Source organism: Leptodactylus fuscus, chromosome 5 (genome assembly GCF_031893055.1).
Source record: "Leptodactylus fuscus isolate aLepFus1 chromosome 5, aLepFus1.hap2, whole genome shotgun sequence".
NCBI classification, from domain to species: Eukaryota; Metazoa; Chordata; class Amphibia; order Anura; family Leptodactylidae; genus Leptodactylus; species Leptodactylus fuscus.
The window spans coordinates 17,849,365-17,869,984 of record NC_134269.1 but is presented as its reverse complement, the minus strand read 5'-3'; the positions used below and the strand labels follow the sequence as shown (position 1 = coordinate 17,869,984).

Genomic DNA, 20,620 nt, shown 5'->3' with positions numbered 1-20,620 from the left:
GGTGGAGGGAGCCTCTAAAAACCCCAGTTTGGACCAATTCATGGTGGAGGGAGCCTCTAAAAACCCCAGTTTGGACCAATTCATGGTGGAGGGAGACTCTAAAAACCCCAGTTAGGCCAAATTCATGGTGGAGGGAGCCTCTAAACAGCCCAGTTTGGACCAATTCATGGTGGAGGGAGCCTCTAAAAACCCCAGTTTGGGCAAATTCATGCTGGAGGGAGCCTCTAACCAGCCCAGTTTGGGCAAATTCATGGTGGAGGGAGCCTCTAAAAACCCCAGTTTGGACCAATTCATGGTGGAGGGAGCCTCTAAAAACCCCAGTTTGGACGAATTCATGGTGGAGGGAGCCTCTAAAAACCCCAGTTTGGACCAATTCATGGTGGAGGGAGCCTCTAAACAGCCCAGTTTGGGCAAATTCATGGTGGAGGAAGCCTCTAAAAACCCCAGTTTGGACCAATTCATGGTGGAGGGAGCCTCTAAAAACCCCAGTTTGGACCAATTCATGGTGGAGGGAGCCTCTAAAAACCCCAGTTAGGCCAAATTCATGGTGGAGGGAGCCTCTAAACAGCCCAGTTTGGACCAATTCATGGTGGAGGGAGCCTCTAAAAACCCCAGTTTGGACCAATTCATGGTGGAGGGAGCCTCTAAAAACCCCAGTGTGGACCAATTCATGGTGGAGGGAGCCTCTAAAAACCCCAGTTTGGACCAATTCATGGTGGAGGGAGCCTCTAAACAGCCCAGTTTGGGCAAATTCATGGTGGAGGGAGCCTCTAAAAACCCCAGTGTGGACCAATTCATGGTGGAGGGAGCCTCTAAAAACCCCAGTTTGGACCAATTCATGGTGGAGGGAGCCTCTAAACAGCCCAGTTTGGGCAAATTCATGGTGGAGGGAGCCTCTAAAAACCCCAGTTTGGACCAATTCATGGTGGAGGGAGCCTCTAAAAACCCCAGTTTGGACGAATTCATGGTGGAGGGAGCCTCTAAAAACCCCAGTTTGGACCAATTCATGGTGGAGGGAGCCTCTAAACAGCCCAGTTTGGGCAAATTCATGGTGGAGGAAGCCTCTAAAAACCCCAGTTTGGACCAATTCATGGTGGAGGGAGCCTCTAAAAACCCCAGTTTGGACCAATTCATGGTGGAGGGAGCCTCTAAAAACCCCAGTTTGGGCCAAATTCATGGTGGAGGGAGCCTCTAAACAGCCCAGTTTCGACCAATTCATGGTGGAGGGAGCCTCTAAAAACCCCAGTTTGGACCAATTCATGGTGGAGGGAGCCTCTAAAAACCCCAGTGTGGACCAATTCATGGTGGAGGGAGCCTCTAAAAACCCCAGTTTGGACCAATTCATGGTGGAGGGAGCCTCTAAACAGCCCAGTTTGGGCAAATTCATGGTGGAGGGAGCCTCTAAAAACCCCAGTGTGGACCAATTCATGGTGGAGGGAGCCTCTAAAAACCCCAGTTTGGACCAATTCATGGTGGAGGGAGCCTCTAAACAGCCCAGTTTGGGCAAATTCATGGTGGAGGGAGCCTCTAAAAACCCCAGTTTGGACCAATTCATGGTGGAGGGAGCCTCTAAAAACCCCAGTTTGGACCAATTCATGGTGGAGGGAGCCTCTAAAAACCCCAGTTAGGCCAAATTCATGGTTTAGGGAGCCTCTAAACAGCCCAGTTTGGACCAATTCATGGTGGAGGGAGCCTCTAAAAACCCCAGTTTGGACCAATTCATGGTGGAGGGAGCCTCTAAAAACCCCAGTGTGGACCAATTCATGGTGGAGGGAGCCTCTAAAAACCCCAGTTTGGACCAATTCATGGTGGAGGGAGCCTCTAAACAGCCCAGTTTGGGCAAATTCATGGTGGAGGGAGCCTCTAAAAACCCCAGTTTGGACCAATTCATGGTGGAGGGAGCCTCTAAAAACCCCAGTTTGGACCAATTCATGGTGGAGTGAGCCTCTAAACAGCCCAGTTTGGGCAAATTCATGGTGGAGGGAGCCTCTAAAAACCCCAGTTTGGACCAATTCATGGTGGAGGGAGCCTCTAAAAACCCCAGTTTGGACCAATTCATGGTGGAGGGAGCCTCTAAAAACCCCAGTTAGGCCAAATTCATGGTGGAGGGAGCCTCTAAACAGCCCAGTTTGGACCAATTCATGGTGGAGGGAGCCTCTAACCAGCAGAGTTGTGGGAAATCATTGTGGAGGGAGCCTCTAACCAGCAGAGTTGTGGGAAAGCAGGGTGGAGGGAGCCTCTAATCAGCAGAGTTGTGGGAAAGCAGGGTGGAGGGAGCCTAGTATTAGCAGAATTGTGCAACGCTTATGGTGGATGAGTATGAGGATGCGGAGGAATTGGAGAGGTTGAGCACAGACATGGAGTTTCATGTTGGGGTGCTTTACACAGGTGGGCACAAAAATGAAGGCTCTATCCGGTGGTGGTTCATTTTATCAAAGTGAGCCGGTCGGCACTCTCAGCTGGCAGACGGGTGCGCTTGTCAGTGATGATGCCACCGGCTGCACTGAACACCCTCTCAGATAGGACGCTGGCGGCAGGACAGGACAGCACCTCCAAGGCATATAGGGCAAGTTCAAGCCACAGGTCCAACTTCGACACCCAATACGTGTAGGGCGCAGAGGGGTCGGAGAGGACAGGGCTGTGGTCGGAAAGGTATTCCCACAACATGCGCCTATACTTCTCACGCCTGGTGACACTAGGACCCTCCGTGGCGGCACTTTGGCGAGGGGGTGCCATCAAGGTGTCCCAGACCTTAGACAGTGTGCCCCTTGTTTGTGTGGACCGGTGAGAACTTGGTCGCCTACTGGAAGAACTGCCCTCCCTGCCGCCAACGTCACATGCTGGAAACATCTCCATCATATTCTGCACCAATTGCCTGTGGCAAGCATTGATGCGATTGGCCCTCCCCTCTACTGGAATAAAAGAGGAGATGTTGTTTTTATACCGGGGGTCAAGGATAGCAAAGATCCAGTACTGGTTGTCCTCCATGATTTTGACAATACGCTTGTCGGTTGTAAAGCACCCCAACATGAACTCAGCCATGTCTGCCACAGTGTTAGTTGGCATGACTCCTCTGGCCCCACCGGAAAGTTCAATCTCCATTTCCTCCTCATCCTCCATGTCTACCCATCCGCGCTGCAACAATGGGACGATTCGAAGTTGCCCGGAAGCCTCCTGTATCACCATCACATCATCGGACAACTCTTCTTCCTCCTCCCCCTCCTCCTCCTCCTCCATTAAACGCGATGAAGCGGACAGATGTGTGGACCTACTCTCCAGCTGTGACGGATCGGATGCTATCCCTGACTCCTCTGTGTGATCTGAGTTATCCCTGATGTCAATCAGGGATTCTCTCAGAACACACAAGAGCGGGATTGTAAGGCTCACCATCGCATCCTCAGAGCTCACCCTCCTTGTGGACTCCTCAAACACCCGTAGGATGTCACAAAGGTCTCTCATCCATGGCCACTCATGGATGAGAAACTGAGGCAGCTGACTTTGTGGCACCCTAGGGTTTTGTAGCTGGTATTCCATCAAAGGTCTCTGCTGCTCAACCACTCTATTCAACATCTGAAACGTTGAGTTCCAGCGTGTGGGGACGTCGCACAAAAGCCGGTGTTGTGGCACATGCAGGCGTTGCTGGAGAGATTTTAAGCTAGCAGCGGCTACTGTCGACTTGCGAAAGTGGGCGCACATGCGCCGCACTTTCACCAGTAGCTCTGGAACATTGGGGTAGCTCTTTAGGAAACGTTGCACCACTAGGTTGAAGACGTGGGCCAGGCATGGAACATGTTGGAGTCCGGCTAGCTCCAGAGCTGCTACCAGGTTCTGGCCGTTATCACAAACGACCATGCCTGGGCCCAGGTGCAGCGGCTCAAACCATATTGCCGTCTCATCGAGGAGGGCATCCCTCACCTCGGAGGCAGTGTGCTGTCTGTCCCCCAAGCTGATCAGCTTCAGCACGGCCTGCTGATGTCTACCAACGCCAGTGCTGCAACGTTTCCAACTCGTAGCTGGGGTCAATCTAACAGCGGAGGAGGAGGCGGTGGCGGAGGAGGAGGCGGTGGAGGAGGAGGAGGAGGGGAGTGTTCTTCTCGTGTCCCTGCCAGGAATGTTAGGCGGGGAGACGAGGTACACCGGGCCAGTTTGGGAAGCAGTCCCAGCCTCAACTACATTCACCCAGTGTGCCGTCAGTGAAATGTAGCGTCCCTGTCCGCATGCACTTGTCCACGCGTCGGTGGTCAAGTGGACCTTTGTGCAAAGCGCGGAACTAAGGGCCCGCCTGATGTTGAGTGACACGTGCTGGTGCAAGGCGGGGACGGCACACCGGGAGAAGTAGTGACGGCTAGGGACGGCATAGCGAGGTGCCGCAGTTGCCATCAGGTCCAGGAAGGCGGGAGTTTCAACAAGCCGGAACGCCAACATCTCCTGGGCCAGCAGTTTAGCGATGTTGGCGTTCAAGGCTTGCGCGTGTTGGTGGTTAGCGGTGTATTTCTGCCGCCGCTCCAATGTCTGAGAGATGGTGGGTTGTTGTAAAGAAGCGCCTGATGGTGCCTTTGATGGTGCAGGAGAAGGAGATAAGACAGAAACAGGGGAGGATGAGGGAGAAGTCAACAAAGTGGCGGAGGCAGATGAAGTGGTGTCCTGGCTCGTCCTCTGGAGTGCACAGTCAGCAGTGGCAGTGGCAGAGGCAGTGGCAGTGGCGTGAACGGCAGGCGGCCTTTGTCCTGCCGTTGCTGCCTGCCACTGATTCCAGTGCTTGGATTCCAAATGACGGCGCATTGAAGTGGTGGACAGGTTGCTCTTCTCAGAGCCCCTAATCAATTTCGAGAGGCAAATTGTGCAGACAACACTATATCTGTCCTCGGCGCATTCCTTGAAAAAACTCCACACCTTCGAGAAACGTGCCCTCGAGGTGGGAGTTTTTCGGGGCTGGGTACGAACTGGAACATCTTGGGAGATTCCGGGTGTGGCCGGGCTTCGCCTAAGCTGCTGACCTCTGCCTCTGCCTCTAGCTACCCTTTTTGGTGCTGCACTTGCCTCAATATCCACACTACTTTCCCCGCTTGACATCCCCCCTGTCCAGGTCAGGTCAGTGTCCTCATCATCCACCACTTCCTCTTCCAACTCCTGTCTCATCTCCTCCTCCCGCACAATGCGCAGGTCAACTGGATGCCCTGACGGCAACTGCGTCACATCATCGTCGATGAGGGTGGGTTGCTGGTCATCCACCACCAAATCGAACGGAGATGGAGGAGACTCTAGTGTTTGAGCATCTGGACACAGATGCTCCTCTGTTAGGTTCGTGGAATCGCGACGTGGAGGGGCAGGTTGAGGGACAATGAAAGGAGCGGAGAACAGCTCTGGGGAGCAGGGACAGTTGGGGTTATTGTTCTGTGAAGCTTGGGAATTTTGGGAGGAAGGAGGACAAGACTGTTGGGTAATAGGAGGAGAGGAGGCAGAGTCTGACTGGCTGCTGGACAATGTGCTGTAAGCGTTCTCTGACAGCCATTGCAAGACCTGTTCCTGGTTCTCGGGCCTACTAAGGTTTGTACCCTGCAGTTTAGTTAATGTGGCAAGCAACCCTGGCACTGTGGAGTGGCGCAATGCTTGCTGCCCCACAGGAGTAGGCACGGGACGCCCTGTGGCTTCACTGCTACCTTGCTCCCCAGAACCATTCCCCCGACCTCGCCCACGGCCTCGTCCACGTCCCTTTCCGGGAGCCTTGCGCATTTTGAATTCCCAGTCAGAAACTGGCACTATATGGCAGTAGCAAGAAATGAGGGTATTTGTAAACCCAATATATTCCTGGAATTCCCAGTCAGACACTGGCACTATATGGCAGTAGCAAAAATAGTGGGTGTATATAGCCCCAATTCTATTGCTAGGGGACTTGCAGGGTATTTCTGAGGTGAAGGTGGGGGGGCACACCGTTGGAACGGGGATTTGGGGTGTATATATGGGGTATACGGGAATACACTGTCAGTGTATTCCATTCAGGATCCTGGGAAAGCTGGGTTGCGGCGATTGAGCCCGTCAGTGCCACGTTACACTGACAAGCTTCTCCCTGGAATTTAGCTCTTACAAGAACTGTTGTGGTTGTCTTCTCCTTCCTATCCTAGCCTGTCCCTGCCTACCCAGAATCTAAGCCCTAGCTAACTGGACGGAAACCTCCGTCCCCGGTGAATTGCAAGCTCAGAATGACGCGAACCTGGGCGGCGCTGTTCTTTTAAATTAGAGGTCACATGTTTTCGGCAGCCAATGGGTTTTGCCTACTTTTCTCAACGTCACCGGTGTTGTAGTTCCTGTCCCACCTACCCTGCGCTGTTATTGGAGCAAAAAAGGCGCCAGGGAAGGTGGGAGGGGAATCGAGTAATGGCGCACTTTACCACGCGGTGTTCGATTCGATTCGAACATGCCGAACAGCCTAATATCCGATCGAACATGAGTTCGATAGAACACTGTTCGCTCATCTCTAGTAATTATGCGACCCAGAGGCGGAGCAACCTGGAACACTGAACACTGCTGCAGATCACATGACCAGAGGGTTGCAATAACCCGGGATAAGTAAGTAAGTTGCAGTCCTTGGACAACCGTTTTAATTTCTGTCTCCCTCCCACCATCACTTTGAGTGCTCCCTGCATTCAGTAACTCAACACTAGGCAGTGATCACCTGTGCTCCCCCTAGTGGTGACGGCAAGCAGCTAGAATTTTATGATTTCTCTCTTTGTCCGTGTAAATATAAACTAAATGCAGCTGCTATGAAGATATATATCCAGGAGAAGTCCTGGATTATGGACAGATACCAACCTGAACCTGCAGCCTCCTATGACACTTCTTGTCAATTTGTATCCTTATTTAACCCTTTCATAGGGAATTCAAAGTGAATTCAACTCACCCTCTACTTCAATGTCTACAGGTGTTTAGCCTACATTGTAGAAGGGAGCCCTGTACAGGTCATGGGAAGATATATATGGGATCAACCGGAGATGGAACCAGATGTACATCCTGCCATAGGCAAATAACACAGGGTATAAATGGAGGTCACCCACTGAGCCTGATGGGCGCTGAGGTACAACCCGGTAGCCAGTTTGGTCCCTGCCAACCTGTGCTGATGATAAATCTCTGGACAAACTTCCTATTATCTTGCTGCAGGGTATGTGTACACACCCATTATATAAAGGAACATGCTGTTTACACAGGAATAAGTATGGTGCCAACAGCGTCTACAGGGGAGGGGTGCCGAACAAAGGATGGAGCAGCTGACAGCCCGTTGTACAGAATGCCAGGGGTTTGTAATGTAACAATAACTTATATTAAAATTGTGCTCTGAAAGTTGTCAAGTACGAGACGATCCCTAAATCTGAGGAGCTTAACTGGCTCTAGTGTAGTGAGGGTGACCTGTGCCCCCTGTCTTATGGGTCCAGTCACAGCTATGATCCCTGCAACCCTTAAAGGGATCCTATCATTGGAAACCATTTTTTTCTCGATAACATGTAGCAATAGCCTTAAAGGGGTTGTCCCATCACAAGGATCCTATCTATACTGCTTGTTAATGTGGATGTAAGACTTTTCCTAAATACACTGCTTCAGCAAAACTGCTTTGTTTGCCCACTATCTTACTTTATTCATTTTTTTTTACACATCCCTTGACTTATCTGGTCATAAGTCAAATGATGTATCTGCTGCTCTGAGGGGGGAGGGAGGAGGGGCTAAGTGCACGGGAGGGAGGGGGGGTAGTTTACACTTTGGGGGAATGGGCCACCAATACAGACCCGGCATCCGCTGTAATAGAGAGGCGGATGCCGGGGAGGGTTAGACGCCAGCACAGATGCCTGCAACATCGCTATGCTCCTGCCCTGCATGAAGCCAGCAGCGGCAGGAGCGATGCTGCTATTCCGGGGGGGCGTTGGAGCGGAATAACAGCATTGCTCCTGCCGCTGCTGGCTTCATGCAGGGCAGGAGCATAGCGATGTTGCAGGCATCTGTGCCGGCGTCTACTCTCCCTGGCATCCGCCTCTCTATTACAGCGGATACCGGGTCTGTATTTGCATTGTGAAGGCTAGACTGGTCTATGAGCGTGCACGCAGGGCCAGCGGCATCTCGCCGCTTGGCTTTGCATATGTAACCCCGCCCACCAATGACGCAACAAAGCCGGAAGAAAGAAGATTTTACAACAACGAAGACTGGTGAGTATGCGACGTGGGAATACCCCTTTAAGAACGGCTATTCTTCTCCTACCTTTAGAAGTCTTCTCCGCACCGCTGTTCGGCAGAAATCCACGTTTTCTTCAGTATGCAAATGAGTTCTCTCACAGCACTGGGGGCGTCCCCAATGCTGCAAGAGAACTCTCCAGCACCGCCTCCATCTTCTTCTGGAACGCCCCATCCCTGTGTCTTCTTCTGTCCCATCAATCTTCTAGGCCTCGGGCAGAGACGACGGCGCATGCTCAGGCCACAAGAAAATGGACGCTTACACAGTAAGCAAACATGATTCTGATCACATTGGTCATGTCAGTTCAGTTATTACAATATTGGTGAGGTTGCAGTTTCATTCGAAATAAACATTTCCAAATCGGGACTGTTATTATTATACTGTGAGGTCTCTTCGGATGTTAGAGAATAATGATCAAGGGCGTGAGGAAACACCAAAAAACCAGTGCTACCTCTGCTGGGCTCCGGTGCGACTCCCTGCTGTCTTCCGGTCTTCTGACTGACATCGGGGATTGCTGAGCCTTAGCAGGTCACATGGTGTTGTGACATGAAAATAGCAGGGCGCCATGTCGGAGCCCAGGAGAGGTAACACAATATTTATGTTTGATTACCTACCCCAGAGTATAATAGCAGATCTACTTTGGCTGTGTTGGACCTGTATAAAACCGTCGGGTGAACCTCATGAGATCAATCCCGCACGGTTCACCCAATACAGACTCACACTGTAAAAGGGCGGGGCCTACAGACTTCATCATTATTTTTATATATTAATAGTTTGTGCATTTTCAGACAATGTAATACCAATTATGTTTATTGTATATGTAAAATTGGGAAAGGGAGGGTTACATTACATTAAAGAAGTGCTCTTGCAAAACATCTAATTCCCATCCCTGCACCCCTCACAGTCTCGCAGTCTCCAGGCTTCTGTAATGTATACTGCCTTCATATCCCTACAATGCAGCAACTTCTTGCCGCCTGATCAGACTCTTGGCTTTTACAATAGTAGGACTGCTACTTGGTCTACAACAAAGCCAGGGGTTGTTACCAGGAGAGAGCAGTGCAAGAACCAAGGCAGGAAGAAGCCAGGAACAGCTAGATGTTAGGAAGTACCACAAATATCCAGATCAACCTGGCACAAGATAGCTTTAGGCCGGGGCCCCACGGGACGTCAACGCTGCAATTTGCCCACAGCAGAGATGCTGCGGGAAAAATCGCAGTGTTGTACAGTGCAGGCAAAGTGGATGGGATTCATGCAAATCCCATCCCCACTTTGCGGAAAAGATCGCAGCGCGGACACTCTGCGATCTGCAAAGCCGTCGCAGCATGTCAATTATATCTACGGAACGGCGGCGACTTTCCCATAGATATAATGTTAAGAGAAAGTCCACAGAGGAAAACTCTGTGAACTTTCTCTTCAAAGCACTGCGAAAGAACCGCAATGCGATCACGCAGCGGTTCTTCCCGCAGCGCTTTATCACTGCGTTTACGGCCCGTGGGGCCTTAGCCTAACGGGGTTTTCCAGGCAGAATTTTTTTTTTTTTTTTTACAAAGGTCTGTTAGTGTTATTAATGGGTTAATAGGTACACCCATATACCTTTAGCAGTGTTTAGAGTGATTTCTGAGGGTCTCTGGTTGCTGCTGCATTTCTGCCTTTGTTTACTTGGTGTTAGCTTCCCGCTGTGTAGCTGCTGCACTAACTCCCTCTCACTCAGCCCCCCTATGCTCTGTCACAAAACAATCCCTGTCTCAGTAGGCTAGCCCCTCCCAGTCACCCCTTTCTCACTAAGCCTAGCCCCTCCCACAATCCCTCTCTCACTAAGTCTAGCGATCCCACCCATTACTAGCCCCTCCCACCCTCCCCGTCTTCCTAGCTAACCTATTCTGCCCACTACCAGAAGACAGAGAGATGCTGTTTCCTGGATATAGGAAGGCTTGGTAGGTTTTGCTGGGGATAGGAGGGAAGGAGAGTGAGGGTGACATTCTGTTTCGGAAGCAGTGAAACGGAACATCAGAAAGTGTCACTAGATGGTCACATGACTGCTCCAGGGAAATGGGTAATAATAATTTTTTTGTAATTGAAGTAAATTAGAAGTTAGGTGGGGGAGGGAGTTTTGTTTAGGGGTTTATTATCAGTATATCCTGAACAAACCCTTTAATGCTAAATAGCAGCAGAGCTCAGAGCCGGGAAAAATTAACCATTTCTTTGCTGATGTAACAGGATGTGACTAAGTAAAGAAGACAGAACAACGCAGGAGTAACTCAGAAATAAATGCAGACTTGTATAGGCCACCAGGATCAATTGGCATGTACTGCAGAAGGTGTAGGTGTCCTGTGGTATTTGGTGTTACCACAAGATCCTTCCAATGGGTTTTATGGGCAAATGATATTTTATAGGTCATCAATATGGGGGTCCGATACCTGAGACCCCCTGCGGTCAGCTGTTCTCAGCTCCTATTCAGTTGTAACTCAGTATGGCCACCACATACAGTACAGACTATCAGTATCCAGCTCTATACTCCGTATAGAGGCTGCTGAGAATGGCTGATTGTCGGGGGTCCCTAGTGTCGGACCCCTGCTAATTTGATATTAATGACCTATGCTAAGGATAGACCATCAATATCTTGCCAGAAAATCCCCTTCAGTCTTGTAAGCTGAGATGTGGTCTCCAAGGATCTCCTCCATGTTGGTTCCAGCACTCCTTCATGCTACACTGTTCCGGGCTGGATGATAAGTTTACACCGGGATGATGCTGCCATGTCTTCAAGGCTTTGTAGCATGTATTCATTGTCTTCTATCTTTCTATATGGGACTTCCTCTATATACTGGTATGAGACTACAGAGTGTGGTGTAGACTCCATCTTTATAGAAGAGAGTCACAGTACATCCATGATACCAGGACTCAAGATTTACCAGCAGGAAATAAGACAGGGAATCCCACCGCCATCTTCTTCCCACATTGCATCCTTGTGTCACCTCTTCCCCAGTTAAGGGGGTTGTGCAGGATTAGATACGCGTCACACACGCCAGCACACCACCCACATGATGTAATACACCTTCTCCTTCTTCTCCATAGTCATGTACCCAGTGTAGGTACAGTCGAGTCCCCCAGTGGTTAGGAGAATGGGAAACTAAAACTCCCCCCAAAAGCCCCCATGTGATTGGATCTCCAGTGCACTTGTGTGACCAGCGCTCCATTCACCTCTATGGGGCTCCGAATCCTGCTGGAGATTACGGTCCTGGCAGTGAATGGAGCACTGGTCACCCAAATACACTGCCCCACGCCATTGACCAGGAGGCTTACTGGCCCCTGCACTTGGGCCCCAGTGATCAGACGCTTGTCCCTTGCCCTGTGGATAGGCTTTACGTGTCCATAATGGGACAATCCCTTTAACGTTTGTTAACAGAATCACTTTTGTTCATGTTTACTAGCGTTTTTAACGTGCCCATCATAATGGAGTCCCAGCGGTGGTGTGAACCTAGACTTGGACCACTTGTGGTAGACACCAAACACTAGCCAGTGCTCTAGATATGACATATGGCCCTTCAGGGTCACTTAGATCCTTACGCTTGCTCATGGTTCCCGCTTCCACACCACAACTTCATGAACTAGCTGTTCAATTGCTCCAGATCTATGACAGACGCCATTGTCACCAGATATTCCACGTTATTCACCCCAGTGCTGGTATTGGGGTGCGGTATGTCAGTAATATGGGGGTCCATGTATATGAAGCTGATACTCATATAGCACCAACACAGCATACCTCCCAACCGTCCCAATTTCCACGGGACATTCACAAATTCGGCGTCCTGTCTCACGGTCCCGGTCGGCGGGAGGTATGTCCCGATTTTAGCTCATCAGCGTCCGGAGAAACTTGGGGCATATGAGGGGGAGGAGAATGTCATGACACTGGGGCAGATGAAGGGGGGAGAACAGCATGGCATTGGGAAGATGAAGGGGGGGAGAACAGCATGACACTGGGGCAGATGAAGGGTGGAGAACGGCATGACACTGGGGCAGATGAAGGGGGGGACGGCATGACACTGGGGCAGATGAAGGGGGAGAGAACGGCATGTCATGACACTGGGGCAGATGAAGGGGGAGAACGGTATGACACTGGGGAAGATGAAGGGGGAGAACGGTATGACACTGGGGCAGATGAAGGGGGAGAGAACAGCATGGCACTGGGGCAGATGAAGGGGGGGAGAACGGTATGACACTGGGGCAGATGAAGGGGGAGACATGAGTCTGTGGGCAGAGATGGGGGACATGAAACTGGGGGGCAGAGATGGAGGGGGGACATGAAACTGGGGGCAGATAAAGGGGGTATATGAAACTGGGAGAGATGGAGGGGGGATATAATTTACAGGTGACTGTAGGAAGATAATACTGTGTGGGGGCACATGGAAAATGAATGCGAATGGGCGGGGTCAACATAAAAGTGGGCGGAGCTAAGTTCGCCGCATATTTTGTCCTTCTCTCGGCTCTTCTATAGTAGTGAGGTATGCCATAGTCCGCAGTGCCATACACATACTGTCACTGATGCCTGTGTGTACATGTCCGGCACATTCTCCATACACCCCTAGCCCTGGCCCCTCCGGCTCCCCCGCAGACATCAGCTGTCACCTGAGGACACCCCAGGCTGCCTTTCAGTACACGTTGACAGTAAGGGCAATGTCGCCCTCACTAAACATGGCCGCCGCCGCTTTCCACTTTGATTACACAATATAATGAAGCGGTGAGCTGGGACGCTGCTATTGGTGGAAAAGGAAACGTGATTGCGTTTATCGCCGGATTTTCACCAATAGAAACGCGTTGTGACAGATGACGCGATTCTGCGGAGCCACGCCCCCACTAGCAGTGCCCTGTCTGATCGCTGGACGGACGGGCTCACTGACTGGCGGCACAGGAGGAGATGGCGCCCGCGGATGTGATGGGAACAGCTGAGGAGCTGGCTGACCAGGTAACGACCCCCCGCACTGCCCCCTGCTCCATCCCCTCCGGGTCACTGCCGTGCTCTAAGTCAACGGGCAGAAGGCCCTGTTTATTACTCACATGGTACACTCCATGTCTTCCTACCTGCGGCAGCTGTTGGTATGTTCCGCTATATATTGGTGATGCTTGGAAGAAACCATTTGGTATAGGGGGGAGACAGAGTAATTAATTAGTTGGACTGGTCATTAACACTTGATCTTCCAGTGAGGGCAGTTACAGGCTGATGGTTGTAGAGGCTTCACCTGCTTTATCCAACCTGTGGCTTCCTGAGGCAAAGTTACCAAGCACTCTGGGACTTGTAGTTCATACACTTGTACGGTCATGGCCGGCAGCCATAATGTAGATGTGACCCCAATTACAATACCAAAATCTGATATGTATGAGCGAAATGTCAGTGACCGTCCATTACTTCACACTGCGATATAGTCTAAGGGGATGGTCACACTGCACTCGATAGTCCGTTGTTCTCATCCGTCATAGGACTTAAAGGGGTTGTCCATGTTCTGAAGATATCTGGTACTGATAATTTGTTCATCATATCAGATTGGTTGGTGGCGCCTGGGACTGCAGCTCTAGGGCGGTATACCTAGTATATGGCAAACCGGGTCTGACTCCCGATTATGTGGATAGATCACCAGTATCCAATACTTTGACATCCTGAACAATCCCTTTAAATGGCAATAGAAGAAATTCTATCTAGTCCTATGAGGGATGAGAGCAACGGACTGTAGTGTGAACAACCCCTTACATTGTCCGCTATGTAAATCCTCATTAGATTGCTGATTGGTCACCCACAGGCTCCGCCTTCTCCCTGTCCTGGGGTTTCTTGGTTAGTCACATGTTCATGGACCCCGGGATATTGGAAAGTGCATGACGTGAAAATGTCTCCAAGACGAACCCAGAGATCACACATCTGTACAAACCTACAGTGTGAATAAGGTCCGACTAAAAGGGAACAGATGGCCAAACATGTCCGAGAATGAGCCCAAGCCACAAAATGTTCTCTGGGCCTCACAACCCCGCATGGATCTGTGCACGGGGCCACAGGAGTCTGTGTTATATACAGCAAGCTGACCAGTACATATGGCAATGTGCGAGACCCTAGTGCAGGATCAGCAACCTCCTGCTCCAGCTGTTGGGGACCGACATGGACACTGGTGCCCAGATGTGACTGGAGCATGCTGGGAGTTGTAGTTTTACCACACTTAGAGTGCTGACCCTTCTGAGCCATTATCAGACCTGCCATATTGTCAGGATTGCTCCTCCGTATTGATGGGGGGGCTGACTCCTAACTCCTGGGCACCGGCACCGATCAGTAGATCAGATGGGCAGTGGAGGTGCTGGCTATAGCACAGCCTCATAGATCAGGCATTGGCCCATATGGGTGCTGTACACCTCTCTCCAGACCCCCCTCTGATCTGATATTGATCAGTGATCCCAAGTCTAGGTCATTTATGTATATAGCTCTGACATCGTCAGTAACCATGTACTTCCCTATAAGTGTGGGAGGAAACCGGAGGAAACCCATACAAACACGGGGAGAACATAACCACTCCTTGCAGATGTCGTCCTTGGTCAGATTAGAACTCCAGTGCTGCACGGGCACCATGCTAACCACTGAGCCACCCTGCCGAATATATAAGACCCCCCTTTATAGTGACCTTTGTAATTCTCCATTTCTCCTTCTTATTTTCGGATGCTGTACAGTTGTAGGTGATTGGAGGAATCCTGGGTGTCATCTTCACCTCATGGCCATAGGAAGTCCCTGGAATTTAGTACAGCATTTTGGATGCTACCTCTGAGGTCTCCAATCTGTGATCCATGTACCCCAGGGGTGCGCACACTGTGCATAATGTGTGGTCCTGGGTGCGGAGGGACATTAATATTGAGACACAAGTCTATCTGATCTGTAGCCTTCTACATTCAATCACATTCTTCTCCATGACTGATTCTGTCAATTCCAGGCGAATGATCATCAGTAATTATTATCATTTACAACCACTCAGTGCACTGCCAGGAGGAAGCAGCAGAGCCCCGATAGCGTACAAGCAGTGGTCAAGACCATGTGATTGTCATCCACTACAATCACATGGAGATACTGCCCTGATCAGCACAAGGTTCACTGCTTATTCAGTCTTTGTGCACCTTATCTAACTCCTACTGATCCTGTATTATACTCCAGAGCTGCACTCACTATTCTGCTGGTACAGTCACTGTGTACATACATTACATTACTGATCCTGTATTATACTCCAGAGCTGCACTCACTATTCTGCTGGTGCAGTCACTGTGTACATACATTACATTACTTATCCTGTATTATACTCCAGAGCTGCGCTCACTATTCTGCTGGTGCAGTCACTGTGTACATACATTACATTACTTATCCTGTATTATACTCCAGAGCTGCGCTCACTATTCTGCTGGTGCAGTCACTGTGTACATACATTACATTACTTATCCTGTATTATACTCCAGAGCTGCGCTCACTATTCTGCTGGTACAGTCACTGTGTACATACATTACATTACTTATCCTGTATTATACTCCAGAGCTGCGCTCACTATTCTGCTGGTACAGTCACTGTGTACATACATTACATTACTTATCCTGTATTATACTCCAGAGCTGCGCTCACTATTCTGCTGGTGCAGTCACTGTGTACATACATTACATTACTTATCCTGACCATTGTATCCTTATTGGATTGATTATATGAGACTCGGGTTATTTGCGCTTCCTCCTTTGGGGTCAGGGCTTGTTCACATTGGCTTTCATCTCCTGTTTGTGTTTAACCCTAAATATTTGTATAGCACTTGCAGGGCTGTAGCAGTGTAACCTGCACACATGGATATGCCGGCCTGGCACTGCACCCTGGCATCACGGTATTTGCACATCCACCAGGTTGTGATAACCTCCTGACATTTGCACTTGGTTTACACGGAGGATTAGTGTATTCTGTAGGACGTGCTATATACTATGTGATGTATACAGGATAGTGGTGACCGGGGCTTACTCTAGTCTGGATGGCAGATACCAGCGAGCAATAGACTGCTCTCCTAGCTGTAGTCACTATTAGTCTGCCTGAGCTCTCTGCTCCCCTCCAGTGGTCATACTTCAGTACTACAGCATGATTGGTATCTGTATAGGAGCAGACTGTGGGTCTCCTCTTAGATCCGCCATCTATCCTAATTGTAGGGGTAGACTAGTGAATTCGCCAGGCATCCTGTGCTGCAGAGCTCACACTCTAACCATCTTGTGCTTGCAGTTCCTACGTGTCACGAAGCGTTATCTCCCGCACTTGGCTCATCTGTGTCTGATCTGCACCTTCCTGGAGGACGGCCTGCGGATGTGGCTGCAATGGAACGACCAGCGGGACTACATCAGCATGTCCTGGGGCTGCGGCATGTTCCTGGCCACTCTGTTTGTGGTTATTAACATGGTCGGACAGCTGGGTGAGCCCCCCTAGAGCGTACTGTATACCTGTGCCCCCCTGTACCCTCTGGGGTGGTGATAATACTCTATGTCTGTCTTTAGTTGGCAGCGTCCTGGTCCTGACAAGGAAGTTTGTCCCGTATTCCTGCCTCGGCCTCTTCATAATCATCGTGCTGCAGGTGAGTAGATGTATACAGCCCCTTATTCATTGCTCTCTGTCATACACCCATATCAGGGCAGCCCCCACCCCCTAATTGTGGCATATCACGCTCCTATTACCCCATGCTAACTTGGCATGATCGCTGCTGGGCATCTTGCGGGTCAGCGTGCCAGTGACTGTTCACGACGTGATATTCGGTCCCTCCCACTGCAGTAGAAGAATCCTGTGCTAAGACATAAATACATCTAGGAACAGGACCAGAGCGCCACCTAGTGCTAGAAAGCCCTCATTGCTGTCCCATTATCTGACTGTAGATGTGACATCGGTGTGACGTGCGGGATCAGCTCAGCATGGACGTGGCAGTGCAGGGGGATGGGATGTTCCCGAGGGGGTAAGGGGTGCCCTACTGCTTAACTAGGGGGAAAGGGGTGAGGACGCTATAGTGCCCTCTGCTGGCAACTTCTAGCTACACCGATCAGCTAAGATGCCTAACACAGGTCGTCTGATGACAGTGGCGCCTCTCAGTGGTCGGATATATGAAGCGGCAATTCAGTTCATCAACTTGTTGGCGTGGAATCGGGAAACGTGAGGATCTGAGCGCGTGTGACAAGAGAAAATTGTGATGTCTAAAGAAGTGGGTCAGAGCATTCCCAAAATAACAGGTCTTATGGGGGATAGCTTGTACCTACCGAAAGCGATCCAAGGGACAATCACCTCTGATCAGGGTCGTGTATTCGTGTGCGGAGTGATGGCGAAACCATCCAATCACAGAACAACTGCTGTACAGCAAAATGCTGCAAAAGTGCCTGCTGGAAGGTGACAGTGCACACAGGGCATGGCAGCTTGTATATGGGGCTGTGCAGCAGATCAGAGCGCCCATACTGACCCCGGCACACCACAGTGATGTGAGTGTCAGAACTGGAGCATTGGAAGAAGACGCCTGCTGGAATGAATGGCGCATTAAATCGCGTATGGTCATGTCACTTACCTGGAGAGGAGAGGGTACCAGGCGGTGCGAGGGGCAGTGTGATACCCTGGGTGGTCCTGGGGTTATGTCTGTCTGGTGTATACAGTGAAGATATACAGTATACAGAGTCTATACAACTGTAACAAACCCATCAGCTGTCCATTCACTGACAGCAAGCAGACATCTTGTCAATGACCCAGTTAGACCCCTCCGTATATTAGGAGGCTTCAGAGCTCCCAGTATACAGTGACTACGTGTGTATGTATACATATATATATATTACAGGTCTCTTCTTCTCTTTCAGACCATTGTCTACAATATCCTGTGGGATTTGAAGTTCCTCATGAGGTGAATACAACGTTGTCTGTAGCGCTGAGATTTTCTTAAAGGGGTTAATCAGTTTGATCTGTCACCTGGCACCCCCGCAGATCAGCTGTACAGACGGGGCTGCTACTGTTTGTACAGTGAATGATCAGCGTCTCGCAGTATGTAACCAATACCAAGAGCCATACTGTCTCAGTACTGGTGATCTGTGGGGGTCCTGGGGGTCAGATTTCACACACACCCCAAATCTAATATTCACATCCTATTCTAAGGATAGGCCAACAATACTAGAAATCAGCTTCTATTCCTGAGACATGAGGGGGATGTTCACCTGTCTCCACTTCCATCCACTGGACAAACTACACAGGAGTGTCACCTAGTGGTGGAAAGTAGTTACTGCAGTATTCTATGTGTATGGCTTATCTTCTGTTGCCCACGATGCACCAGCTCCGGGTACAAGAGGGGTATATATGTCAGTGTCTTGTCTCATGTGTTCAGGTGACCTTGTACTGATACGGCCTCCTCCCTTTATTTTTCCTCCAGGAACATGGCTCTGGGCGGGGGTCTCCTGCTGCTCCTGGCCGAGTCCCGCTCTGAAGGCAAGTCCATGTTTGCTGGGGTGCCCACTGTAGGGGACACATCACCACGTCAGTACATGCAGCTGGGAGGCCGCGTGCTGCTCATCCTCATGTTCATGACCCTGCTGCACTTCAATGCCAGCGCCTTCACAGTGAGTAATGGGCCAGGGAATGGGGGGGAGGGGCACAGGATTACGTGGGTGTAGAAACCTAAAATAAGGATCGTGGCAGGTTAAATCTTGGGAGACTTGATGTAGAGGTTGGTGCAGACTAATGCACTTTAGTGGGTAGTATACAGAGCTGGATGTGGTGATGGTGACTGCAGGGGCTTGGGTGGTCAATGCTTTGATGGATGTGCTGTGTGTGTGGGCAGTGGTGGTAGAGGGGGCACTGTATGTGTGGTGTATTGTGGTAGGTAGTGGGTGCTGGAAGTAAAGTGCACTAGTAGGAGGGTGCACAGGATATATATAGTGGTAGATTATGTCATACATTGGTGTCAAATGATGGGGACTGTACATGTGCTGAAAGGGTGGTAGGTGATGGGCACTGGATACAGGAGGGCACTGTATATGGTGGTAGGTGATGGGCACTGTATATGGTGGTAGGTGATGGGCACTGGATACAGGAGGGCACTGCACATGGTGATGGGCACTGGATACAGGAGGGCACTGTACATGGTAGGTGATGGGTACTGGATACAGGAGGGCACTGTACATGGTAGGTGATGGGCACTGGATACAGGAGGGCACTGTACATGGTGATGGGCACTGGATACAGGAGGGCACTGTACATGGTAGGTGACGGGCACTGGATACAGGCGGGCACTGTATATGGTGGTAGGCGATGGGCACTGGATACAGGCGGACACTGTACATGGTGGTAGGTGATGGGAACTGGATACAGGAGGGCACTGTACATGGTGATGGGCACTGGATACAGGCGGATACTACATTTGCTCTATTGGCGCCCCCTACTGCTCTGCATAATCCTTGTTGTCTTCTCGTCCCCAGATTTTCCAGGACATCTTCGGCCTGGCCCTCGTCATCTTGGTTGCCATTGGCTTTAAGACTAAGTTGGCGGCTCTGACCCTGGTCCTATGGCTGATGGTCATCAATGTCCTACAGAACGCCTTCTGGAACATCCCCTCCCACCGCCCCATGCATGACTTCCTCAAGTACGACTTCTTCCAGACCATGTCTGTCATTGGGGGGCTGCTGCTGGTGGTGGCGCTGGGCCCCGGCGGAGTCTCCATGGATGAGCACAAGAAGAAGTGGTGACCGGCCGGCCATGACATGGACGCCATTTCTATGATGCCCCTTATATTACAGTCAATAGCATTAAGGCATCTGACAGGAATATTCCATGACACAGGGGGAGCTTTTTATGGAATGTTCCATTAATGATGGGGCTTATATTGCAATTCTTCAGATTAATATGGAAGAGGTTTCCATGCCAGGGGTGGGCACTGGCCCACAGATTACCCAGCTTTGCCCACACTGGCGTAACCTCCTCCCCTGTTATCTGCCGTCTGTGCCCACTACAGGTCTGGCAGCCATTACCCCTCCAGTAAACACTACCTGCATCCTGTGCCCCTCACTGGAAATGTAACCAACCTCAGAAAGCTGCAAGCGACACAAACAGAAACCTTTATTGTACGGAGAATATTTGTATGGACATTTTATAAATAAATGACTATTTTCATGATGAGACTGGACTGGTGTCATATAAAGCCCTGGCATCGACGCTCAGTGCCCGGGATATGCCAAGTGCGGCTTCTCCTGTGCTGATCTTCATTGACGTGTCTCATACTCTAGTCACATCCAGAGCTGCATTGCTGGCTGTTATCTAGCAGTCAGACTGTAACTATTATCTCAGCTCCCACAATGCACTGCTCTCTGACAGGAAACCAGCAGAATTGTGAACTGCGCTTTGGATGTGAATAGAGAAGAG

General features: G+C 50.4%; 1 protein-coding gene across 1 annotated transcript; it reads left to right on the top strand.

The window, feature by feature from the left end:
- Positions 1 to 13,063: 13,063 nt before the first annotated feature.
- Positions 13,064 to 20,377, top strand: LOC142202418 (surfeit locus protein 4-like). Its single transcript, XM_075272520.1, has 6 exons — positions 13,064 to 13,174; positions 16,475 to 16,661; positions 16,744 to 16,820; positions 18,073 to 18,116; positions 18,636 to 18,822; positions 19,681 to 20,377. The coding sequence occupies exons 1-6, from the start codon at positions 13,127 to 13,129 to the stop codon at positions 19,945 to 19,947; spliced, it is 810 nt and encodes a 269-aa protein (XP_075128621.1). The 5' UTR covers positions 13,064 to 13,126; the 3' UTR covers positions 19,948 to 20,377.
- The last annotated feature ends 243 nt before the right edge of the window (positions 20,378 to 20,620 follow it).